The sequence below is a fragment of the Canis lupus genome, chromosome 4 (genome assembly GCF_003254725.2).
Source record: "Canis lupus dingo isolate Sandy chromosome 4, ASM325472v2, whole genome shotgun sequence".
Lineage (NCBI taxonomy): Eukaryota > Metazoa > Chordata > Mammalia > Carnivora > Canidae > Canis > Canis lupus.
The window spans coordinates 50,469,900-50,496,116 of record NC_064246.1 but is presented as its reverse complement, the minus strand read 5'-3'; the positions used below and the strand labels follow the sequence as shown (position 1 = coordinate 50,496,116).

General features: G+C 38.4%; 1 protein-coding gene and 1 pseudogene across 9 annotated transcripts in view; both read right to left on the bottom strand.

Annotated features, from left to right (window-relative positions):
• The window catches only part of ATP10B (ATPase phospholipid transporting 10B (putative)), a 313,614-nt gene that overhangs the window by 94,949 nt on the left and 192,448 nt on the right, over positions 1 to 26,217 (bottom strand). For 8 of the 9 annotated variants that reach the window (XM_049109180.1, XM_035715175.2, XM_049109178.1 and 5 more), the window contains 2 exons: positions 7,149 to 7,443; positions 5,960 to 6,154 (listed from right to left, as the gene is read on the bottom strand). In XM_049109180.1, the coding sequence (XP_048965137.1) occupies positions 5,960 to 6,154; positions 7,149 to 7,423 (470 nt within the window). In that variant the 5' untranslated portion in view covers positions 7,424 to 7,443. Of the gene's footprint in view, positions 1 to 4,668; positions 5,331 to 5,959; positions 6,155 to 7,148; positions 7,444 to 26,217 lie in introns of those variants that run through there. The other variant, XM_035715180.2, reaches the window with a different exon arrangement.
• On the bottom strand, positions 16,616 to 16,735 carry LOC112652055 (5S ribosomal RNA; annotated as a pseudogene).

Below are 26,217 nucleotides of genomic sequence, written 5' to 3'. Positions count from 1 at the left end.
GACACTGGAGGGCTTTCATTTCATTATAATATGTAGACAAACCTGTCATAGATCTCTTCGGTTCACACCCCTGCTTCCTTACTGCATGTTTTCTGAATACAAATAATAATCTAAGCTGAATGGAAGGATAGAAATCTCTTGCTGGGTATGGTTCCTAGATTCATTAAGCGGAGCCCTGGGAGAAACTAAGCTAATACAATTCTGAAGCTAATCTCTTCTTGAAGTCATTCCATAAATCTGATTAATGGGTCATCTTTAGACCACAGGCACAGTCGCTATATTAAAAGAAAATGCTCTAACAGGATTGTAATTCTGTTAACAAGGCTTCTGCTGTTTGCAAAAGGAGTCTCTCACAGTATAAACAAGTCTGGGCTGCATGATGCATGGGATTGGGTTGAACAAAATTCTAAGGGTCCAATATTCAATTACATGCATGTGTATGCATACACACACACAGACACACACATACAAAGGCATCATTTTTCAAATGTGTGAATCTGAGACAAAATGGGTAGAGCTAATGCTGGAGATATAAGCTTTTATGTTGTTCTTTAAAAACAAATCGTCCTCTTGGACCTTGTATTCTTTGCCTGACATCTTATCATGTGTCATCAGTATTTGGCAAAAGAAAGTGTCCTTCAGCATCCATCAGGTAAGATAACTGACACTTACCTAGCATTTCCTACCTTCCTTTTCTGGGGTCTTTTATAGAATCAATCCACTTAAGAGTTAGGAGAACTTTACTGATAGATAGATAGATAGATAGATAGATAGATAGATAGATAGATAATTACAGAATGTCCCCAAGAGTATATGCTCCTGTTAATATGTAGAAAGCAATTTACAAAGAGCTTAGGCTCAAATATATTTTTAGATGATGGTATCGAGTACATAGAGGTGGCCTCTCCAATATCTGTTCCTCTTTCTCTTAGAAACTACCTTATTATTATTTTTTTCCCTTTGGATTTTACATTTTCTCTGGGTAGCAGATATGCCTCCAGGGAAATTGTCTTTATGCTGAACTGTGGTTCAGGTAAAGTTTAGCTAGCATAATTCCATCTCCTGTTCACAGGGATTAGTTCAGGTTTGAACATGACCCACTGGGGTCACTGAGGTGTAAGGAACGTCTGGAAAGTAAGCCTCCTTGACCTTCCAACAATGCTCCCAGAAGTGCCCTTCTTTTTCCCCTTTGTGAGTTACCACATGTAGATATGAAGGCTGGAGCTGCTGCAGCCAGTCTTGCTGCCTGAGGGAAGTCTGCCTGAGGGTTAAGATGATACAGAGGGGACTGAATGAAAAGGACAGCTAAGTGCTATATCTAGAATGAAGACTCAACTATACCTAATCACCTGCCCATCTCAGAGCATTTGTAGTGCCTTAAACCAACAACTCTATTCGTTGTTTAAATTTGAGTTGGGGGGATCCCTGCGTGGCTTAGTGGCTTAGTGCCTGTCTTCAGCCCAAGGCAAGATCCTGGAGACCTGGGATGGAGTCCCAAATTGGGCTCCCTGCATGGAGTCTGCTTCTCCCTCTGCCTGTGTCTCTGCCTCTCTCTCTCTGTGTGTCTCTCATGAATAAATAAAGAACATCTTGAAAAAAAAAATTGAGTTGGTTTCTGCTGCTTACAGCAGAGAGTATTTCAACAGACACAGCTGAGTTAAGCAAGATTCCATAGGTTACTTACAGAGGGTCCTCCCAGGACCTTTATTATGCTAATGTGCATTGTTAGATTCAAGAGAAACATCAAGTATGTCCTATTTTCCAAATTTATTTGGTTGTAGATTCTGTTCTTTCCCAGCCCATTTCATAGGACAAGATCTAGTCTGACTTCAAGGTTTATAAAAGTGGAAACTGAGATCCAGAGATTTAAATGACTTTTCTAAGGTATTATTAGTTAGTCACAGACCTGGGCCTAAAGTTTAGACCTACTGAATACCAGGCCTGTGTAACTTCAAAGTCACACCCATAGTGGAATTTTAGAAACAAAACAGGATTATAGGGGAAGAGAGGAAAAAATAAAACAAGAAATCAGAGAGGGAGGCAAGCCTTATAGACTCTTAATGTAGGAAACAAACTGAGGGTTTCTGGAGGGGAGGGGATGGGGGACAAGGGTAACTGGGTGATGAACATTAAGGAGGGCATGTGATGTAATGAGCACTAGGCATTATATAAGACTGATGAATCACTACCTCTACCTCTGAAACCAATAATACATTATATGTAAACTTACTGAATTTAAATAAAAAACAAAACAAACAAAAGAAAACCAAAAAAACCAGTCACACCCCATCCCTGCCCAAAGAGTGAGGTTCCCTCACTCAAGATGAATCTCAAAAGAAGAATCTAATAACTCTTTTGCAGACACTCCAGATTCCTTAGGACCAAATTATAAAGCAAAGTTTGCAAAATAGGGGCTTCCAGCAAAATAAGAACTTCAAGTCAAACAAAATAGGCATGAAGTATTTGAAAAAATTATAGCAGGTTATTTCATTTAAATATGAGGTTATTTCAAATAAAAGTATTAACTTCTAAGCTCCTTTAATAAAGTTCAGACAATCTGGCTACACTAGGCCTATATTGCCACATGCTAACCAGTTCTGCCTCCTGTACAAGAACACCAGTCCCCCTGTTTGCCACAGGGCCCACCATTCCCTATCTCATCTGGACTCTGATGTCGAGGATCAGCTCCCATTTATCAGTACACAGATAATATTGCTTTTCTCTTTGTATCTAGTCTCTCTGATTCATTCAATTACCTGCCTAGCCCTGTAGTCAATTATTTTGCTATATTGAAGAAGGTAAAATTCCCCAAATTGAAATGTTAATATATGTTAAAAATTTTTCCAAGGTTAAGTAAGTTTGGAATAACACTGAGCTAAGGATGGACAGATTTTTTTACTGTACAACTTTTCTTAGTTCCCTCCTGGAACATCGGTTAAGAGGGCCAATGCATAATTTTTTTATCATAAGTGTCCTTTTTTTGGACACCACCCCTTTGTCATTATTTTTCCACTGAATATACTTTGGGAAATACTGCTACGATAGAACCTCTATGTCGCTCACTGCCAATGAACCTGTGGACCAAAGTCTCTTTTTGCTAGGATTGCTATCACCTCGGTTTTTCTCTGTTCTCTGGAAGCTATTTTGAGAACAGAACAACAGCCTAGCCTACATCAGACCAAATCCCACCTCAGGTCAGGATCAGGATCAGAATCAGATCAGGATCTGATCGACACTGGATCAGATCAGGATCTGATCAACACTGACATTATCCCCAAGAACAGGCCCATAATTCTAGGAAGCATAGAGCTGAGGATTTCTGGCAGATAAAGGAGAATCAGATCAAGGTAATTGAGGTCCACACTCATTCTTCCCTAAAGAACCAGCTTCCTGGCTCACCATTGTGTGTCTTCTCTGAGAAACACAACAAAGGAGAAAAGTAGCAAACAAAAAGTGATGGGGTTGACTGGTGACAGTCTCTTCAAAGAAAGCAACCTGACAATCATTTTCCCTATCTTTATGATTTTATTATTCAAAGGTGAGGAAAGACTAAATCTCATCTCTAGGTGTTCAGTGGGCTAACAACAATCAAAACAATTAGATTTAGCTGAAAACTCTCTCTCTGTCTCTGTCTCTCTCTGTCTCTGTCTCTGTCTCTCTCTCTCTCTCTCTCTTCAGAGAACTTTCTTAGACATGTAACTGTGGCCCTGCAAGCAAAGCCTCCAGAAGACATGTGATGCTGAGGGAGGGCATGGAGTTTTTCATAGAGATTCCCTGGAGACAAATGAGCCCTTTGCATTTGATAATCTCTTAGAAACCCGCTCATCAGCCAGCTCTAAGTTGGTTACCAGTTACTTCCATTCTCCTGGGAAAGAGAACTCCTCCTTAGAAGAAAGCTCCTAAATGGCTGCAGTACATATCTTGAAGCCAGCCCCTTTCATTCTAAGAGTGGCCACAGTGACTACAGAACTTTAGATGATAAAACAAGGCTCAGAGAAGTTGGGTCACCTGCCTAACATCATATGGTTCATGAGTGATTTGACCCAAGTAGTGTGTATCCAGTTTATCTAATAAAATGTTCTACTACTGCTCTCCTGAAAAACAGCGATGCCTCTTCCCTCCAAGAGTCTCCAAATATGCTCTAGTGTGCTTATAGTCACACTGGACTAAGAATGGGTAAGACTTTATACAAAACTCTTAAATGGTAAGTGCTTTTGAACCACCAAAGAAAATGCCACATTAAGGTCTTCTCTTCTAATTTTAACAAACAATGTATTCAAGGGGTGCTTGGGTGGATCAGTTGATTATGTGGGTTAAGTGTCAGATTCTTGGTTTTGGCTCAGATCATGATCTCAGGGTTATAAGATCAGCCCCACCTCAGACTCTACACTCAGCGCAGAGTCTGCTTGTGCCTCTCCCTCTTCCTGCTTGCACACACTCTCTCTCAAATAGATATATTAAAATATATATACAACAGATTCAAGCCTCCACTTTTTAAAATTTGGTTTTAGATAATAATTCTGACTGTAGAGAATTAAACAGCTTCACTGAAATAAAATGATGCTATCTCCCTACTCCATTCCCTCTATAAATAGTAGTAGTAGTGGTAGCAGCCCCAGAAAGATCAGACCTAGGCTCACAAGACTTCCCCATTGGGTTTTGCTTTACCTGATATAGATGAGACACTCCTGGTTATTGATCACTTTATCAGATTTGTATCTCCGGAGGTCTTCCCAAGCATCTTTGATGGCAGTGACTGCCAGAATGATACAGATAGGTATCATGCTCACCTCAGGCTGGAAAGCATTAACCACAGGCACAAAATTCAGAACCACAATGCCCAGAAAATAGAGATTGGCAAAACGGTGTAGCTGTTCAAAGATGTTCTTGGGTATGAAGGACAACACAGTGTACTTGCTGGTCTTAATTTGATTCCCACAGTAATTCCTGTTGGGATTCTCTTTGTAGGACCATCTTTCAAAGGACAAGTTGGAGATTACCACTCGTTTCTTGTCTTCTTTCCTTTTCTGCCGTTTCTTCCCTTCCTTTCTCATCTCTGCTCAATCCCGTCTCTTTAATTCTCATAGCAGGGCATGTGAGTTCCTTGTAAAAGAATTTTTTCCCTAATCAGTTCCATTGTTCAGCTGCTAGTGAGTCATGTCCCTGATATCTTTTACTTGCCTTCTCTGCTGGAAATTTCTCTCTTCTTTCAAAAGGAAAATTAAAAATAAGTAGCTGGTTTACAAACACCAGGTGAGAAATGACAAGGAAAAAGCTTGCGGAGAACAGGTGTACACCTGCCAGTCCACTTCCTTCTACCTATTGAGACTCCGCCTGTTGGAATGTAGACGTCACCCACATGGATCTTCCTTTTCCACCCAGGCAGCCAAGGACAGTTGTGCCAACTCTAGGTCCTAAAGCCTACCTGGTTAAGTTTTAAAAACAAGGAGCCTCAGATGCTTTAAAAATAGTACACATTTTCATGTTGGGAGACATTGCCTGTCACTCTCCAAAGAGCTGCGCTTCAACGAGGTCTCTTGAGATGAACTAGTCAGTTCTAGAGTCAATTCTTGAGCTTTCAACCCCACTGTTAATAATATAGCATTCTTATACTTAATAATTTGAGTGTTTACACATGTTAAGTTAAGGTTTCTAAATCTCAGCACTATTGACATTCTTTGTTGTGGAGGGCTGTCCTGTATATTGTAAGATGTTTAGCATCATCCTTCTGCCTTTATCCACTACATGTCATTGTCATATTCCTTCCCAATGTGGCAGCCAAAAATGTCTCCAGACATTGTCAAATATTCACTGCTGGGAAAAATCGCCTCAGTTGAGAATCACTGAATTAAGTGAACTTAAGAAAACAAAATGAGAAGAGAGACCAATCCTTTGAAAAAGCTGATGAGTTTATATAACCTATTCTCAAGAAAGCAAAGAGAAGGATGATTTCTCTTACCTTTCATATATCCAGATGTTGGAGCAGTTGATCTCTCTATCAAAACAATGTCTCTTGAAGTCCTCCATGCCATCCTTGACCATGATGATGAATAGTACAATGGCCAATGGTAACATGGTGATTTCTCTGTGGAAAACTTCCATGGAGGGCATCCAGTTCAGAATCACCAGGAACAGAAAATAGAGGTTAGCCCATCTGGAAGGAGCAAGAAAAGTGTGAGTGAAAGCCAAGGGGAAGAAAATATACTCTCCACACTATTTCTTCCCTACTGTTGGCCCTTACCAACTAAAGTGACGTTCTCTTTCAGTATCACTTTGAATTATGGTAAGGAATTTAAAGCTACATGCAGTTATATTCAAACTCGAACTGTTCACTAGTTTTGTGACTTTCTGGGGCTTGTTTCAACTTGTATAAAATGGGGATACCACTACCTACTTTAAAGGACTCATATAAATATTACAAAGGATAATATTTGTTACACACACAATAGAGGGTTCTCAATCATAGTAGTTGTTAAATGAATTATAGCTTGATATACAAATTTAGGATGATATCTAGGTAGATATTTTGCTTTATAATTAAAAGATGATCTTTCATGTACTAACTCAAAATTATGGCTTACATTTTTAGGTTTTCCAAGTGCATCTTTCTCCCTCTTGCTACTATGTCTTTGCACATGAAGGTTTGTTGGCAAGAACATTCCCCTGGCTCCCTTCCTGACTTTTGTTTTTACCCAGTTAATGCATTCTCTTCTTTCAGGTTATACTTCAATTGTCACTTTCTCCTGGAAGTCTTTTCTGAATTTCTTAACAAGGGCAGATCTCTCTCTTATTCACTCTAAGATTACATATACTTCTCCGTGGAAGTATTTATCGAAGTTCTAATTTTACATCAGTTTATATAATTCTTAAAATTAAATCTGTTTCTTTCACTAGAAAGTATAGTCAGGGCTATCTCTCTCTCGTTTTTTTTTTTCCCTCACGTATCTCTAGCAGCTAACACATGCCCTAACACAGATTAGAATCTGATATTTATTGAATGAATGAATGAGCAAATGAATGACAAGTCTTTTCAAGATATATGCATTTAGATGTTAAAGGATAGGTGGCTCAGAGGGCAACATCTTTGTCCAGAAATACTGGCAAAAACTTGGTTAAAGCACATATTATTTAGCTAAGTGGTTGTGTACCTATGAAACTGCTCAAAGAGATTCTGCGGCAGGAAGGTGAGGAAGGTATATTTGGTTGTGCAGATTCTGTTGCCGGAGTATCTCCTGGAGACCTCTGCCCAATCTTGGTGGCACATGCTGTTGTTGGGGAACACGACCCGCTGCTGTGTCAGGTTGTAGCTTTGCCTCCCCTTCTCTTGGGACAACAGTGGTGTGGCTTCTGATGGCGACTGAGGGAGCGCATCTCTGACTCGCCATTGCCACCGGTGCCAAGCTGAGTCCACTGAAAGAGCCATTTCTGGCAGTAAGTTATGATCTGAAAACAGACACATGTAGTTGCCATGGTCAGAAGTAAATATGTGGTATACTGGCTTACCACTTGTCCACTCATCCATCCAAGATAGATTCTGGGATACAAAGTCAGAAAAATAGGTTCAATCCCAGAAACCATGTGTTCAAGAATGAAAGACATAAAGCAAATAATCATATAAATACACAAAAATCACCATGATAAGCACCATGAAAGCATTTAAGATACAGGGAGGGTGCTGATGACCTTGTTGGGCCTATCAGGAAAAGTATGGCCCTGTAGGCTATGGCCCTAGAGGTCAGAATGAGATCTGTATCTTCCTAACTTGGGTTGTCCCTCTCTTTCATGGTCTTCAGTGTCCTCACTGTACTATGAGGAAAACTAGTTTTATTCTAATTTTTTCACAAACTTTTTAGGGAAATGAATTACATAGTACATAAAAGTATGCTGAGCCATGTCTTAAAGGGAAAGGTGTTTTCTAGCTCTAAAATTTTCTGGTACTGATATTTTGGGGAACCTCATTTGTGGTCAGAACCTCAAATGAGAGTCATAGGTAGGACAGAGGAGACAGTTTCTTTCCTAGGAAACTTTGGCCTGAGGTGACTGGGCTGTACAGAATGTCATTCTATGTACACTTTTTTTTTTTTTTCTTTTTCAGTGTGGTTGACTGGGGTTGAAGGTGGGAGACCCCTTCCTTCCTCTCCAACTCCATTTAGTAGTTTCTGAAACTGAGCACTTATTCAGATAATCCTCCTAGATGGTGGACAAATACTACTTTTTCTAGGATATTCCAGTTCTTGAGCTCTTTTAATGGAACCTATAAGCAAGCCTTCAAGTTTTCTTCTGGCCATTCTTGCTTAAAGACCCTGAAGGATATTCAAATACATTCTTTGTAAGAAGTTGTATGTGATGAGGGTTCTCACTTAGTAGGCTCACAGGATAATTTTCTTTTGAATAAATGGACAAATGAACCGTCAGGTATTATTAATCTTACAATGAGAAATCTCACCTGTCATTGAAAATATGATTCTTTAAAGAGAAAAAGTTCCATTTCTAGTTTAAATGTTAATATTTTACCTTCTGATGCCCATATGATCTGACCCTTATCATAATTCTCCTCATGAGTTTAATCAATCCAAATGATTTTCAATCCAGAAGAGCTCTTCAGAGTCTTAAGTGAACCCTTGTAGCAAGCATGAAAAAATAAATGCAATTACTGATGCTCATCATAATGTGGCCAAAGCAATATTATGACATATGGTAAGCTAGAAATAATATTACATATTTTCTTTCTCATTATAAAAAATGTCCCTTTCATGGATTTTTTTATTATTATAAAAGAAAAAGAAATGAAAAGATAATTCATGAATAGAGTTGAAAATGCAAATGAGAAATCTTGCTGTGGCTAATGCCATACATATCAGACTTCTCTTAACTGAAGGTAATAAGGACTTCATAAAGGAAGATTGGATTGATATGGCAGAAGCAGGTATTTTAGGTGGGGTGGATTAAAAAGTCCATTATTTATGTCACATCCTTTGCTTTTCTTTATTAACATTGTAAAATAAGCTTTCTTAAAAATAAAGCAGATGTAAAATGGATGCCAAACAAGTGAACTTAAATTTGATGAGGAACCAAATATTTCTATAGTTTCAAGGTATCTTCCCCCAAATTATTAATTACAATGCCAAAGAAAGAATCATTGCAGTAAAGGCAGATACCACCTTACCCAAGACATTAAAGCAAAATCACCAACATGGTATAACCTGACATTCTGTACCTCCTGTTATGATGAACCAAGGACATGGCATCATTTCTGTGGTAGTCACAAGGAAATATTGAAAAAGCCTCAAACTGGGGATTATTTTACAAAATAATTAATTTATGTCAAAGGTGTTAAATGTTAAAAGTCAAAGACAGGCAGGGAAACTTTCTGACTAAAAGATATGATAAGTAAATGTAATGTGTGATCTTGGGCTGTATCCTGGCCTGGGGGGGGGGGGGAGATAAAATAGGCATAAAGGACATAAATAGACAATTCATAACATTTAAAAATGATTTCAGGACTAGTAATAGTATTTTAATAATGTCAAATTTCCCCATTATAATAATTGTATTGTGATTATAAATGAAAATGTTCTTGTTCCTAGGAAATTCACCCTAAAGTAGTTATGGGTAAATGGGCAAGATGTTTCAATGGTTCAGAAAATAATGTACGCATGTTTGTATATGTGTGTGTATATGTATAGCTGTATATGTATACTAGGTTGGAAGGTTGTGCAGGGACGTTCCAGGCAGAAGAACTGGTTCTAGAAACAAAGTTCATAGGCGTGCCCTATAGAATACATGAAGTGAGAGACAAAGAACAGCGAAAGTTGATGCTGGAGGGACAGACAAGGACCAGCTGGCCTTGTTAAGGCTGTTATGCTGAGAGTAGAAAGGAAGAACTTTAGGCAGGGTAAACACCTGACCAGGGTTGTGGATCCCAGGCTTTATTTTGGCTAAAGCACACAAGAATGGGCTGGGTGGGGCCAGGATAGGATAGGAAGACAGCTCCTTAACCCAATGCTTCCTCTTTCTTCCAAGTAAGTTACTTCTTTCCAAAAGTAGAACAAGAAACAAAGGGGGATTGTGTAATCCTTTTATCTGAGGTGTGGTTTATTACTGCTTGCATAAAGGGAGGGGCATGTCTGAAGCAACTCTACAGGGTCCATCCAGTTATAAGAGTCTTTTATTCTAATTTTCTGAAATGGAACCTCTCATTAACAATAAACTTGAGAAGTTTCTGGTTTTATTAAATCACACTCAGATCCTTATGGCTTGAAGTAGTAATTCTTCCTAGCACCACTATCATTTTCACCTGGGCAGAATGTCCTCTAGATGGTAGGGGATATATTTCTATTTGGTGGACCATTAGCCTAACATACTGAGTTAATTACAATTTACTGAGAAATCCTCTTCTCGTTCCCTGATTTTCTCCATCTTGTCTGGCCCATATTCCAATTAGCCCCAGTTCTTTTCATTTTTTATTTTAATGAACCAAGTAAACCCCATCTTTAGCAAATTCCAGTTTCACTGTTGGAGTCAACCAACCAGTCATTCTCTGAACCAAAAAATATTTGTTTTGTACTAAGTGAGTAAAACTTACACATCCATCTCTTTCTTCTGGAGCTTGCACTCTAGTGAGGTTGACAGATGCCAAACACATACTCAAAGAAATAAATATAAAGTTGACCCTTGAACAACATGGGTTTGAACCACATGTGTATGCTTATATGTGGATTTTTTTATACAACATAGTACTGTAAATGTATTTATAAATACATACTGTAAAAATCATATCATGATTTTTTAAAGATTTTATTTATTTATTCATGAGAGACAGAGAGAGAGAGGCAGAGACACAGGCAGAGGGAAGAGCAGGCTCCATACAGGCAACCCAACGTGGAACTTGATCCCAGGACCCCAGGATAACAACCTGAGCCGAAGGCAGACGTTCAACCACTGAGCCACCCAGGTGCCCCTCTCTTATGATTTTTTAAATAAGTTTTCTTTTTTTTTTTAAGATTTTATTTATTTATTCATGAGAGACACACAGAGAGAGCCAGAGACACAGGCAGAGGGAGAAGAAGCAGGTTCCATGCAGTCCCGATGCGGGACTCCATCCCTGTAATCCGGGATCACGCCCTGAGCCAAAGACAAATGTTCAACCGCTGAGCCACCCAGGTGTCCCAATAACATTTTTTTTTCCAGCTTACTTCATTGTAAGAATACAATATGTAATACATATAACATTAAAAATATGTGCTAATTGACTATGTTTCCAAAGGTTTCTAGTCTACAATAGATTATTAGTGGTTAAGTTTTGGAGTCAAAAGTTATACGTGGATTTTTGACTGGGTGGGATGCCTGTCTCCCTAACCCACACACTCTTTAGGAGTCAACTGTGTATTCACCAACCATGGTAAGTGCCACAAAGCAGAACAGGGCATTACTGAGTGATGTGACCTTGTCTCTGATCAGGGGGATGAATGAGAGGCAACTGTATGGAATAAGTGTGTTTGTGGTGTGTGTGTGTGTGTGTGTGTGTGTGTGTGTGACTGGAAGTAAGAGTATCCTAGGAAGAAGCCACATTTGCAATTGTCCGGTGGCTAGAGCAAATATTGATTTTAAAAATTGCAAGAAAATTCAAGTTAAGGCTAGCAAACAGTAATAAGTGGAGACTAGAGAATTATTTTCCCTTCATGTCCAGTTCTTTAAGAATTATATCAGTTAGGCAGGATCATGAAGGAAAAAAAACCCTATAAAATTAAATTTAGTCTACACTTAGATTCTTGATAAGCAGCACACTATCTTGATACTAGAATTAATTAGAATCTAAGAAACTTTGGCCTTCAATAAACTGCAGGGGTTTTTAAAAGACATTCTATCGTGAGTGCTACAAAATGTGTAAACCTCATAAAATAATTTCCTCTTAGACATGTAGTTAACAAACAATAGCCACCTTAAAATAATCAGGGGTAGTATGTCCTTAATCAATTATATCAGTTTTCCCCCAAATGCAATCATTCTTGAATCACGTTTCCAATTTTTCCATACTCAAAGGTCATTTGTTTTATTAAGTGCAAGTCAAGTCAGCTCACTGTTTAAAAGCTTAAAAACTGACTAACACTGATATAATGTTGACTATAACAATGGTATAATATTGATATCTGAAATTAGGGGTTTGATATATATTATTTTTTCAAGACACTAACATGGACCTACTTTTATTGAAATAAAAATGGTTGGGTCATTATCACAACGTTGTCCTAGACCTTCTATATCTCTCTTTGCTATTCTGAGAACCAGGTTCAGAAACATCACCAATTATAGAGAAAGTGTCAGTCATTTCCATCATTTGATGCTTATCTACTAATGCAAGAAAGGCTGCTAATATGTTTTGCAAGTTTTTTGTTTGTTTCCTAAAGAAGTGTCAAAACAACAAAGGCAGCAGCAACAAAAGTTTTTTCATCAATCCTAAATTAAATAAAAAATCCAGAGAACCTGATTCCTATCCATTCTCTGAGATCAAGGAAAGATTTGTAATACAACAAGCTTATTACCAATTCCCTATTCATTTTGTTTTTTCCCACTTATTCTGATTGGATTTGCTTGAGGAAATTACTTTTAAATAGTAGTCTTCTACCTATTTTACTTATACCCATTTTACAGATGGAGAAACAACAGTAAGGGGAATAAAATAATACCTCTCTGGAAACTCCTTCCTCCCCTCTTTCAGAAAAACCTCTATGTGTTAGAATCCAAGATGTACTTTTTTCTTCACATTTTAATATTTTGAACCTAGGATATGTCACATAATTGATATGGTAATATTTCTTTTTTTCTTTTTACCCTCACAACATATTCATTTTTTAAAAAAGATTTATTTGTTCATGAGAGACACAGGCAGAGGGAGAAGCAGGCTCCATGCACAGAGCCCCATATGGGACTCGATCCCAGGACCACAGGATCACGACCTGAGCCAAAGACAGATGCTCAACCACTGAGCCCCCCAGGTGTCTCTCACAACATATTAAATTGATGACATTTTAGATTCAAGGCAACGTGTTTAGTTGCAGGCCACAAAACAGAAATCCCAGTTTGAAAGCCCCTTACTAGGGCTTCCAGTTCTGGAACCTGCCTGGGAAAGTTTGGTAAGGCATTCTTGGGAAAGGAATGGCCAGCCCAAGGGGAGACCTTATTCTTCAGTGGAATTCAGAGAGGCTAGAAGCCTTAGGATGACAGAGCGTCAGAGCCTTCATTTGCCTTGTACTCAGCTACAGGATTCTACATACAGCTGCTGTGTGCAATCAGTTCTTGTAAGCACCAGCAAGTGCTATGTCCTGCCCAATGGGAAGAGTAAGAGCTGTGATTGTGCCTCATTCACAGGCTACAAAACGTGTCCTATAATTAGGATGCCAGATGCTGACTTCCTCCAGAGAGAAAGAAATATTGAATAAGAAATGTGTCTGAGGCCCCGGCACAGGGTGGGGTGTGGATTGTGGGTTTGGAGGCTGGTGAGAGTAGGGACCAGTGTGAAAGGGGAAGGCAGAGTGAGAAAGAAATAGCAATCACCTTGAATGAAATTAATTAGAAGGATGTACTTCTGTAGAAGATAATGACAACACATGACAAATGAAATCCTACAGAATGGGTTGTTGTGGAAGTGATCAGAGGGTAGATCTTTACAGAACTCAATCATCAATAGCATACCACACTCAGTCTCCATCACTAGTCTTTTTTGTGAATGTGATTTACCCTGATTTTTTCTTAGCATCTTGGTCCGTAAGAGCCTTACTCCAACGGATTTTCAAGGACAGCAATTGTTTCTTAAACAGATGAAAAGAAAGTTCTATGGTCTGCTATGTTATACTTCATTACTTCTCAGGTTTGTGGAGTTTAGGGCATCACCAGGTACCTACCAGGTACTGGTCTCACAGTAGGTGTACTTGAAGCTCAGCCCTCTCTCATGGGTTTTGGTCAAAAGTATCCCACTGCTTCTTTGCCATCTTCTCTTCTTTTCTAGATATCACAGCTTTAACGTTTCTAAAGCTTTGGATTCTCTCCAAAATTCACTTTGGTTCCAGTAGCCCCCATTCCTATGAGTAGCATCTCCCTTTACCTGAATGACCTGGAAGTTATTTTTTATTTCTTTTTTTTGGTACAATCTAATTTTTAAATTTATTTAACATCAATTAATTAACACATAGTGTATTATTAGTTTCAGAGATAGAGTTTAGTGATTCATCAGTTGCATATAACACCCAGTGCTCATCACATCATGTGCCCTCCTGAATACCATCACCCAGTTACCCCACCCTTCCATCCACCTCCCTTTCAGCAACCTTCAGTTTATTTCCTATAATTAAGAGTCTCTTCTGGTTTGTCTCCCTCTCTGATTTCTTTTTATTATATTTTTCCCTCCCTTCCCCTATGTTCACCTGTTTTGTTTCTTAAATTCCACATATGACTGAAATTTTATATTTGTCTTTCTCTGACTTATTTCACTTAGCATAATACCTTGTAGTTCATCCATGTCATTGCAAATGGTAAGATTTCACTTTTTTTTTTTTTGATGAACAGGCAATCTATTTTTAAATTCTACCCATTTTCACCTTCTAAATATTTTTCAAATACAGCTGCTTCTCAACATTTCTACTGCTTCCTTCCAATCTAATAAAAGACATTATCATATCTTGTATAGACAACTGCACAGACTTCCATCAGGTTCCTCCATCCTTGCTTGCTCCCTTTCCAACCTAGTTTCCCCATAACAGACAAAGTTATTTTCCAAAGTGCAAATCAGATCATGTCAGGTCTCCTCTTAATATTCTCAATGATAATGTTGTTTTCATATAAAACCCAGACTTCTCACTGTGGCCTACATGACACTTCATGTGACCCAGCTCCTACCTACCTCTTTTCTTCTTACTCAATATTCTCAAATACTCCAAGCATTCTCTTTTCTCTGCTACCCCTGCCTACCTCCACCCTATATGTGCATGCATGCACATGTGTGAGAATCTAGGTGGTTAGTAGTTCCTCTCCCTTGAAGGCCCTTTCTTCATGCTTTGCCTAGTGTCCTAGTCAGGCGAGGCTATAGTCCAGGCTGAGACAAAGCCCCAAATCTCAGTGGCTTAGTACAACCTATGAAAAGTTTGCAGCTCCAAAGTAACTCTTCTCAATCCATTGGCTCAGGGGGCCGGATTCCCTTTGCCTCATTATCTCAACATGTGGTTTTAAATAGAGCCATAATAGGGAGGTAGGAGTGAACTACATTACTTTGCTCATAGTCAAATGAGAATAGCCAGAATCAGCCATATGGTCTAACCTCAGCTACAAGGGAGGCTGAGCTATGTGGGGAATACAGAATCTTTGGTGAGTTTTGGTGGTCTCTGCCCGTCCTAGATTAAATGACATTTCTCTGTAGAATTGGGTGTAGGATTAATCCAATGCAGTGCAGCAGTTAGGATGTAGTCAGACCTGTCATTATTTCCTGTCAGCTGAAGAAAGGGATCCTAGACTTTCTAAAGACTTTGATATCTTCTATTTGGGTATCCTCCTTCAAATTTGAGGCCAAGAGAGTGATCCCTAAATTCTGTCCCTTAGATGCTGCCCTGAGTTAAGGCTGATGATAGTGAGATATTAGAGAATTCATGTGTGCTCCTGGTATAGTCTGTAGATGGAATTCATATGCTATGTGAGCCACCATTTTTTCTTTTTGAGTTTTTATTTTAGTTTCATTTACTTAACACACACTGTTATAATAGTTTCAGATATAAAAAAATAGTTTCAGATACGCAATATAGTAATTCAAGACTTCTATATATCACCCTGTGTTCATCACAAGTGCACTCCTTCATCCCCATCACCTATTATACCCATTCCCTTTCCCCTGATCCCCTCTGGTAACCATCAGTTTGATCTCTATAGTTAAGAGCCCGTTCTTTGGTTTTCCTCTCTCTATTTTTTACTTTTTGCTTGTTTGTTTCATTTCTTAAATTCCACATATGGTGAAATCATATAATAGTTGTCTTTCTCTGACTTAATTTGCTTATATACTCTCTAGCTGCACCCATGTTGTTGCAAATGTGAGCCACTACTTTTAAATGTAGCAGATATGGTTGAAATGGATATATTGCAGATTTGTTTAAAGGCGTTACTGATTTCATGGTAAGCTTTTGCTATTATATATTTTCTCAATCCGTGATACTAAAATTATACCAACTCTTAGGTGTAGGTTATGAAATTCTTTGATGACAAAAGGCTTTGGAAGGTTGGAAACACTAGCATAGCAGAGTGAGCATGGAACTGAATAGAGGGTATTTAGATAAATGCAAAGAAAAAGTTCCATAACTCACAGTTCCCACCCCAACAAGATGGTTGAAGAGACAAGGTAACACAGGAAAGGTAACAGGCTATCAATAGGGAATTGTATAAACACAGACAGTAAGCTCTGAAAGTTGTCAAAGATAGAAGAAAATCTGAGTCCCTGAGTAGGACAAGGCAAGCTTCCTGGAGAAGCAGAAGTGTTCAATTAGTGAATAAGAAAGCCTACGTATCTGGAAGCAGGGATGAATTCAGAACGTGTAAGAATAGGCAAATGAGGAGCTCTGTCTCTTGTTCCTACCTCTCAGACCTACTGAGTTAGAAGCTCTGGGGATGGACTCCCATCCAAGTACTAACCAGGCCCGACCCTGCTTAGCTTCCGAGATCAGACGAGATCGGGCGCGTTCAGGGTGGTATGGCCGTAGACAAGCTCTGGGGATGGAGTAGGAAATTTGTACCCTTAGCTCCCAGATCATAGTAAACTGGGGACTGCCAAAGAATAAACCTGAAGAGATTCTAGCTTATGCACTTAAATACATGCTTTCTATTGAAAACTACCTTTACCCATTTTCTTTCCTCTATTCCAACCCTGATTTCCCAAGTAACTTCTTAATAAAGGCAAAAGATCTTGGGAAATCAAAAGACAATGTAGGCAATCTTTTCTTTGTAAGAGGCAGGTAAAATGAGATGCATAATTTCATTTTTTATATCCCTCCAGGCAGAAATGTGATTTTACTTAAAAGTTGTTTTATAGATTCTTTTGGTTTATTTTACTGACAAAATAATTAAGTTGGGTCTAATTAAAAGTGAACAAATTGCTTGCACAAACTGAATAAATCAGTGCTGAGCTGAAGGATGAAGAAAGTTGTTTGAAGTCTGCAGGGCTGAAAGCAATTAAAAGACAATAGGACAAACTGACTGGCTCAGTTCACCTCCCTCCAAACATATGCATGATTCTGTGAGTTACATGCTAATACCTCCAGGAAAGACAGGTGAAGCAGGCAGCGAGCTTGCAGGACTTGGGAAATTTGGAAGTTTTCTCAAAGCCAAAAGGACTAGATACCTGGCTTAGTGCCCAGCAAATAGGACCAGATCTGTAAAATGGAATGAGAAAAACTATATTTTAGCAAGTACCTCCAGTTTCTTTAGGGAGGAAATAAACGCTGATTAGCACTTGGGATGAAAGGCTAGGGAACGCAAAAGTGGAAGAAGGAAAGGGAGAAGGAAAGGAGGAGAGAATTAGTTGGCAAGAGTATAAGAAATAGAGATTAAGATAGTTGCTGCTTGTGTTGTCAGAAAAAGGGTAGAGGGACTTTTAAAAATTTTTTGAGGTATAATTACCACATAACACTACAATAGTTTCAGGTGTCCAGTGTAATGATTCAATAATTGTATATATTGCAAAATGATCACCACCGTAAGTCTGGTCAACATCCATCAGCATACATAGTTATAATTTTTTCTTGTAACAAGAATATTCAAAATCTACTTTCTTAGCAACTTTCAAATATGCAATACAGTATTATTAACTATAATCTTATGTTGTATGTTACATCCCCAGAACTTATTTATTTTATAATTGGAAGTTTGTACTTTCTGACCTCCTTCATCCATTTCACCCATAGCAGGCACCCTCACCTCAGACAGCCAGCAATCTGTTCTCTATGTCATTTTTTTTAAGATTTTATTTTTATTTATTTATTTGACAGAGTGCACATGAGAGAGAGCACAAGCGAGGGGGAGTGACAGAAGGAGAGAGAAAAGCAGACTCCCAGTGGAGCAGGGAGCTCAATGTGGGGCTTGATCTCAGGACACCGGGATCATGACCTAAGCGGAAGGCAGACACTTAACTGACTCAGCCACCCAGGCATCCCTGTTCACTATTTCTATGAGCTCATTTTTTTTTAGACTCCACATAAGTGAAATTATTTAATATTTATTTCACTAAGTATAAGGCCTTTAAGACCCATCAGTGTTATTGCAAATTGCAAGATTTCTTTCTTTTTTATGACCAAATATTATTCCATTATATATATGGGACTTTTTTTTTAAAGGTCAAATATTCACTAAAAATATGTATGATATTGAAATATGATATAATGTGTTTTCATTTTTTATAAAATTGTTCAGAAAAATTTATAACACAGAGTGGCCTTGTATAAATGATAACACTTGATTAGGGGTAGAGGTCTAGAAGTCAAGAAACAGTTGTTCCCATATTTGGTTGGCTCAATGCCAAGGGGAGAAGATAAAAGAAGAGGCACAAGAAAGAGTAGAGAATGAGAAACTTAGCAAATTCCGGAAATTAGAACCAGAGATGACAAAGAGAAACATAAGTCCCATAAGAATTTGCAGAAGTTGGGGGGTAAGTGGTAGCATAGGGTTTTTTATAAGATATGGGATAGGGATTCAAGTTCATCTAATTTAGATTTTAAAGGGCAGGGTAAGCCAAGCCAAGCACTACACCTGGCTTATACATCCTGCTGACCAGATGTGTGACCAGGGGGCAAGTCGGTTTCTCTCTCTGGACCTTAGTCCTTCCTCTATGAATGAGGGAATCAGGGTGGGTAATCACTCAGGCCCATGTGTGTCTCTAACACCTTTGCTTCAGATTTAATTCCCACCCTGACTTTTCAGAAGTCAAGGAGATAAGTGACTCTGATGAGGGATCTTGCCAGAGAGCAGATTATTTCCTCCCCAGATGATAGCCTGTCCATAAAAGGTTAGATCTCACAGCACACAATTGCTAAGTGGCTGATCCTTTCTCTTTTCAGAACTGGAGTCTTTTTCATAAGTCTGTTTCTTTGAGTTATTCTCTCATACATGCTTTGGGTTGAACATTCTCATATTTCCAAAGAAATAACTAAACCCTCTCATCTTTATTATTTCTCCTCTCTTCTTACATTAATATAGCAATGACAATGTTCTCAAAAGGCCTCCACATGTTCCAAACTTCTATTCCCAATATAAGGAGGAGTTTTAAGATATATCCAATTGGTCTATTGCATCACCATCTGGATATCTATTAAGAATGTCAATCTCAGTTTGCCTCCAAGAGACTCATTATCTTTACTCCTATATCAGCTGCTGTCCACAGTTCCTATCTCATGGAATGGTGGTACTACCCTTTTAGTTGCCTAAGTTTCTGATTCCTCTTCTGGATGTATCTAATACCTGATGTATCCAATCAATTACCAAGTCCTGTTGATTCTAACCTATAAACATACTGCCAGTTCTCTCCACTCTCCTCTGGGTTCATTGCCATCACATTAGTCTAACTTACTCTTGCCTCAATTACTTGGATAGTTTCATAGTTTTTCCCCTTGCTTCCATATTTTCTCCCCTCCAACCTGTTTTCCCAAAGTGAAATCAGAAAGATGTCATCAAATTGTGGATTCATTTGTCATTGCCTTGCTCAAGACCCTTTCTAGCTTTCAATTTTCAATCAGATAGAATAAGAAACAAAACTGTAACATAATTTACAAGTCCTTCCCTCCCTGAACTAGGTACAGCTTCTCTTATTTTTCTCTTTTGTGCCCTAGTCATAGGAAATGATTTTATTTCCTTTTGTGCCTCTCTCACTGTGGGGACCAATACCAGCAGCACTCCCTACCCTCCCCCAAAGCCTAGCTAATTTTCATTCATTTTTATGACTTAGATGTTCCCTCCCCTGGAAAACCTTCCTTGGTCCTGAAGTATGATTGAAGGGTTACTCATGTGCTTCACAGTACTTTGTCCTTATCCCATTTTAGCTCTTAGTTCTATGTATGGAGCCTATGGACTTGTCTGGATGAAGACTTCTCCAGGGTAGTCACCCCTCTACCCTCCATGTCTCTTGGAGCAGTCACCATTTTAACCCCCCAGTATCTCCTGAAAGCAGTTATCACTGACTCCCCCAGAACATTCTTGGAGCAGGCACCACTGACGACTCCCCCAGTGTATTCTGGGAGCAGTCACCACTCTTCCCCAGTGCCCAGTGTGTCCTGTCATCACTTTACCCCAGCACTTCTTGGGATCCAACAGCACTTTATACCTCCTTCCCTAGTATAATGATAGGCACCAAGCGGTACTTGATTTGATAAATAAAAAATGTATATTGCAATATTATTTTTAAAAATTTCAAAGAACTTCAACTCTGTTCTTATATTTTATCCTCCAAACAATCTATTGGGGTATTATGGTGGTTCTTTTTAGCCATAGATACGAAGTTCCTCAATAATGCCCACTTAGAAGGATCTGTGGTTAAGGAACTTGAGACCTCATAGCAGAAGTTCCCCTCCTTATGACAAAGTTTTGAGAATGTAAAATATTTTGAATAAGACAATCAAGGTACCGTACTATATAATGTCAATATAAATGAAATTTATCCTTTTAAATAACAGCAGGGTATGGCACAGTTTCACTCAGAATCTGTTCCCTAGAACTTTTTAATGCTTGCCTCTCCTAATATTAGAAACTGGAAGTTCATTTTGTTTGTAGCTAATATCTGTTATAAAGCATAAAAACAAAATTGTTCTGATTTATGAAGTAGGGTTTTTGATTTCTGGCTTCTTAGATCTCAATGACTCTGACTGGATCTTTGACATAGATAAATTACTGGGGAAGTGTTCCTGAAACTCTGTCCCCATGACATGGGATTACATGTCCTTAACTGCTTAGGATCATTTCTGACTAAAATACTTGTAAAAGGGTGCTCTTAGATCTCTTAGCAAAAGCTCTCCCTGTGGTTCTAAGATCATAATTCATATGCTTTCAATATTCTTTATCTTTCAATATTATCTCATATAAATTTTTACTTCCAATATACTGTTTTATTTATTAGGGAACTCTTTAGTTCCCTATTTCCTTAGAAATGCGACATTCGCACACAGCAGAACTGATATTGTCTGGGTGAACTACAAGATTGCAGAATTAGGGATGCCTGGGTGACTCAGTGGCTGAGCATCTGCCTTTGGCTCAGGGCCTGATCCTCGGGTCCCCAGATTGAGTCCCACATGGGGCTCCCTGCAGGAAGCCTGCTTCTCCCTCTGCCTGTCTCTGCTTCTATCTCTGTGTCTCTCATCAATAAATAAATGGGATCTTAAAAAAAAAGATTGCAGAATTAAATTTGTACTGAATTTTCATATTTGGTGAAATTGTGGCTTACAGGGTATGGCTATGAATAATTCTAAATTTTTCCATGTGTAAGAGATCAATCCGATGGCTCTTTTACTCAGAATAATAAAATAAATGAAGAAAGGTTAGGTGATAATCAGTTGAATTGTCAGTTTCCTAATCCACAGTCTGGACAGCCTGGCTTTTGGTTTTTCTACCTCAGTGTGAACCATTTGTGTTTGCTCCTATAATTTTAGATATCTGTTATTGCCCTGGATGATTCATTTAAAAATAAATTTTTGATTTCAGAATAATTAACAGAAAAGTTGCAAAGATAATACAGAGAGTTCTTTTACCTAACATTCTCCTAATCTCATAGAATCAGGATACATTTGCCAAGATAAGAAATTAACATCAATACAATATAATTAACTAAACTACAGACTTTATTTGTGTTTCACCTGGGCATTTAAAAAATTTCTTAAATTACAAAGCATTTTAAATTAGAGAATAGTACAGATCCTGACCCCAGTGCTCCAATGATACTTGGTCATTGGCACCAAGAAACTTCAATTGGTCAAAGGTTGGTTTATGGTTTGTTTCTTTGTTTTAAAATCCTTTATCCCTACTTGAAACAATATTAAATGATTTTCTGGTGTGATCCACACTACTTCTGGTTCTCCCACTATGAGTAGGACCCTTGAGCTGGTACAGGTGCTTAGGAGTCTGACTTTTTGGGGCAGGAAGTCTGGACTCTCCATGATAACCAATCATAATCTTTTTGCCTCATTTGAGATTCTGAAAAGGCTCCCTGGTTGTTATAAGACTCATTAAACTGCGAGCAAGAATATTTCTGGGCAGAGACTTTGCATTGGCAGGTGACAACAACCCATATTCTTTTTTGTTTATTGCAATATGCACTTTTTATCTTCAGGATAGGGGCAAACAGATCCACAGATAGCTTTCTGAAGAACAATACCATAATTGTTAATCTGCTTCCTATAGTAAAGAAGTTACTAATTTTGGATGTGTGGAAGGAGATCTGTAAGATTGTGAAGGAGAACATGGTGTCATCTCCTATGACAAAACCACAAATCTGTAAACCCAGAGGCAGGAGAAGAGAGAAAAGACACACACACACACACACACACACACACACAAACACACAGAGAAAAAAGTATAGAAACAGGTGTCACCACTTGAATACTCCCATGGAGATGTGGAGAAGCAGCACAGTGATAAATCAATCTGCCACTACAAGCTGGAGAAGAATGACAGAGTAATGGGTCTGGTTGGACTATTTGATGGGAGTTGGGAGCTGTCCATGCCTCTAGGAAATCTTCCCCTTCTGCAGACTTAGTCCCTGGGGCTCAGTTCTCTCTTCATTAAACCTCAGTCATTGGTGAGAGATCCTGGATGCTTAGGAAAACCACTGGGCCTTGCTTTTTATGTTCCTGTCTGATTGATTGTGGTTGAGGCTGCTGAGGCAGACCCACTGACATTTTCTGGTACCCAGGGGGTTTGGCAACCATTAGGCATTTTTAGGGTGTTGCAGGCTTTTTAAAATTTGATTTATAAGATAAAATTAGCATTCTTTCTAGGATACTTTGGCTTATTTTGATATAGGAAATTGAGAAAAAAGCAAATTAACAAATGTAGGTAACTACACTCACCTTCTCTCCCACTCCCGGATCACTTCATTCTGTCCTTTTATGAAAAAGCCAAGGAGATAATACTCCATCTGGTAAGTGGATAATTTATTTCCAATTTTCTCAATCTTTTTAAAGTCATGCATGTGGGGATTTGGTGATGTTTTATATCTCCAATATAATGGTCTCTGTCACAAACACTTCATATTATCTAGGCTATAAATATTGCCTCGGCAACTTTCTTTTCCTTTGGATCATTAGAAAGACAAATGGCTTTGTTGCTCAACAATGTGGCGGGGGTGGGGACTATCAAATACAGCATCATGTGGAATAGACTCAGATGGTGGTGTGCATGTATGGATTTTGGAGTCTGAAACACCACAGGGTATATATATATATATATATATATATATATATATATCCTGAAGAGAAGAGAGGTAAAAGGCAAGTTTGAGTTAAATCTATTCTTCCCTTCTGCTGTGTCCCTGTAGCACTGAAACTTGTCCTACATAGTGCTGGAAGAGCTGCCTGAACAGGGGAAAATCCATCCTATGATTTGATTTATCTGTACAATGCCAACAAACCAAGGTTCCTGAATTATCTCATGGATTAAAGACCCCTTGGAGACAGGTTCAGACAGTGTGTATTGGCACCCAAATAGCAAATAGACAGATGATACACACCAGAGAGCTGGGCAACAGACTTGTGTACATATGGGGACTTGATATGTGACAGATGTGGCCTTACAAATCAGTGTGGACAGACTACTCAGTCAATAGTGTTCAGATCGTTAACTCATATAACAACAACAACAACAACAAATTTCTACTTTACACTGCACATGAAAAGTAAATTCCAGGTGCAATAAAAAATATAGAAGAAAATCCTATGACCTTGTGTCAGGGAGGGAACTCTTAAGGCAAAGACATCAATAATTAAAGATTAATAGATTTGACTGCATTAAATTTTCTGTGCCCTAAAGATTGTGGAAAGGCAAGTCAAAGATTGGCAAGAGTTGTTTGTAACATTATTATGTTTACAAAAAGGAAAGGATAACTCAGAAGAAAAGTAAGAAATGATAGGAACAGGATGTTATCAGAAGAGGAAACCCAAATGTCTCCAAATCACATGAAATTATTTCCAGCTTTTTAGTAATAGGGAAATGCAAATTAAAACAACAACAAAGTGATACCTTGCTGTATCAACAAATTGGCAAAAAATTCTAATTACATTGAGATTTGGCAAAGATGAAATGCAATGGGCACTTTCTTATACAAATTGTTACAACTACTTTGGAAAGCAATTTAGCATTATCAAGCCAGGCTGAAAGTGCACATGTTCCTAGACTCAGAATTTTTGCTTCTGGGTAGATACCCTGGAAAAACCTACACCTGTATATTCAGAAATTCAGGGCATATATTTTGCAATGTGCAATGCATCATTATTTAGTAAAAGTTAAAAACTGGAAACAACTCAAACACAACATCAAACATAAGAGGAAAAAAATAAAATAGCATGTTTATAAAAGGAAATATTACATGGTACTTAAAACTGAACAATATTATCATCATTGATAAATAGCAAAATAATAGTTAATACTTCTCTATAGGTTTAATTATTTTACTGTAGGTACTACTGTAAGTACTTTGCATATAAATATGAATTCATTTAATTCTCTTAACATTCCTCTGACAGGGTTTCTATTTTTATCCCCATTTTATAGATGAGCAAACTAAGATACAGAAAAACATGAGTAATTGCCCTCAACAATCATAGCTATCAATGACAGAATTGGGCTGTAAACCAGCCAGTCTAACCCCAGAATTGGTGATTTTAACACTATACCTGCCTTATAAAATAAACTCAGAATGCTGAGTAACAAAAATATAATGTTGAGCAAAAAATTCAGTTTTGAAGATGAGTCATTTAGTATCATTCTCTATTATTCAGGGTGAAATTAAACTACATTTAACAACAAAAAGTGCCTCGAACAAGATATTTAAATTTGTATTCATATTTACAACATAAAATGAATCTTGAGGTAAGTAGTCCAGGGCTGATTCAGAGGTTCCGAGGTCATGAGACCCAGGACTTTTCTGCCTTGCCACCCTTAGCACTGGTTTCTGATCTTAAGGTGATGTCATGAACCAAAGAGAGGTATTAGAGCTTCATCCACCATGGTAGTGTCCTAAGTAAGAAGGAAAAAGAAGGACGATCAAAGGTATATCTGTCAGCTGAGTCACATCCCAGAAGCCCTGCCCAATGACCTTTGTTTCATCTCACTGGCTGTCCCTATAGCTGAAAGAGGAGGTGGTAAATGTAAGCCTTTAGTAGGGTACATTGCTGCCCAGAATACACTACTTGCTCTATAAAGAAGAAAAGTAAATACTGAGTGGGTCCACTAATAAATAAATATTGAGCAGGAAACAAAGAGTTTCTATCATAAATACCATGTACATAAGACTTGAAAGAATACTATACATTGTTTGTGGATTTATATACACACTTACTACAGTAGAAAAACATGATAAAAACTAATATCACATTTAGGACAATAATTATGTTTGCAGAAGGAGGAAGAAGAAGCATGAGAGAGGGATCCACAATAAACTTTCAAAAACTCTAAAGAAGGGGAGGAGGGCGGGGGGTGGGAGTGAATGGGCGACGGGCACTGGGGGTTATTCTGTATGTTAGTAAATTGAACACCAATAAAAAATAAATTAAAAAAAAAACTCTAAAGCAAAAATGACACAATGTTAAAATTTGATAAATTGGATGGAGGGTAAGACCTGGTGTGTCTTTGAGAGCAGGTATGTGTGTTTTCTAGTTCTCTTCTTTTGTGTAGTTCATTTGCTCTTTTTTCTCTTGTTAATGAACAAAACTTTGAAGATCTAATCTGGGGATCCCTGGGTGGCGCAGCGGTTTAGCGCCTGTCTTTGGCCCAGGGCGCGATCCTGGAGACCCGGGATCGAATCCCACGTTGGGCTCCCGGTGCATGGAGCCTGCTTCTCCCTCTGCCTGTGTCTCTGCCTCTCTCTCTCTCTGTGACTATCATAAATAAATTAAAAAAAAAAAAAAAAAGAGTGTCTCATGGTTTCTCCCCCTCTCTGATGACTTCCTACTCAGTTTTCCTTCCCTTCCTCTATGACCCTCTGTGCTGTTTCTA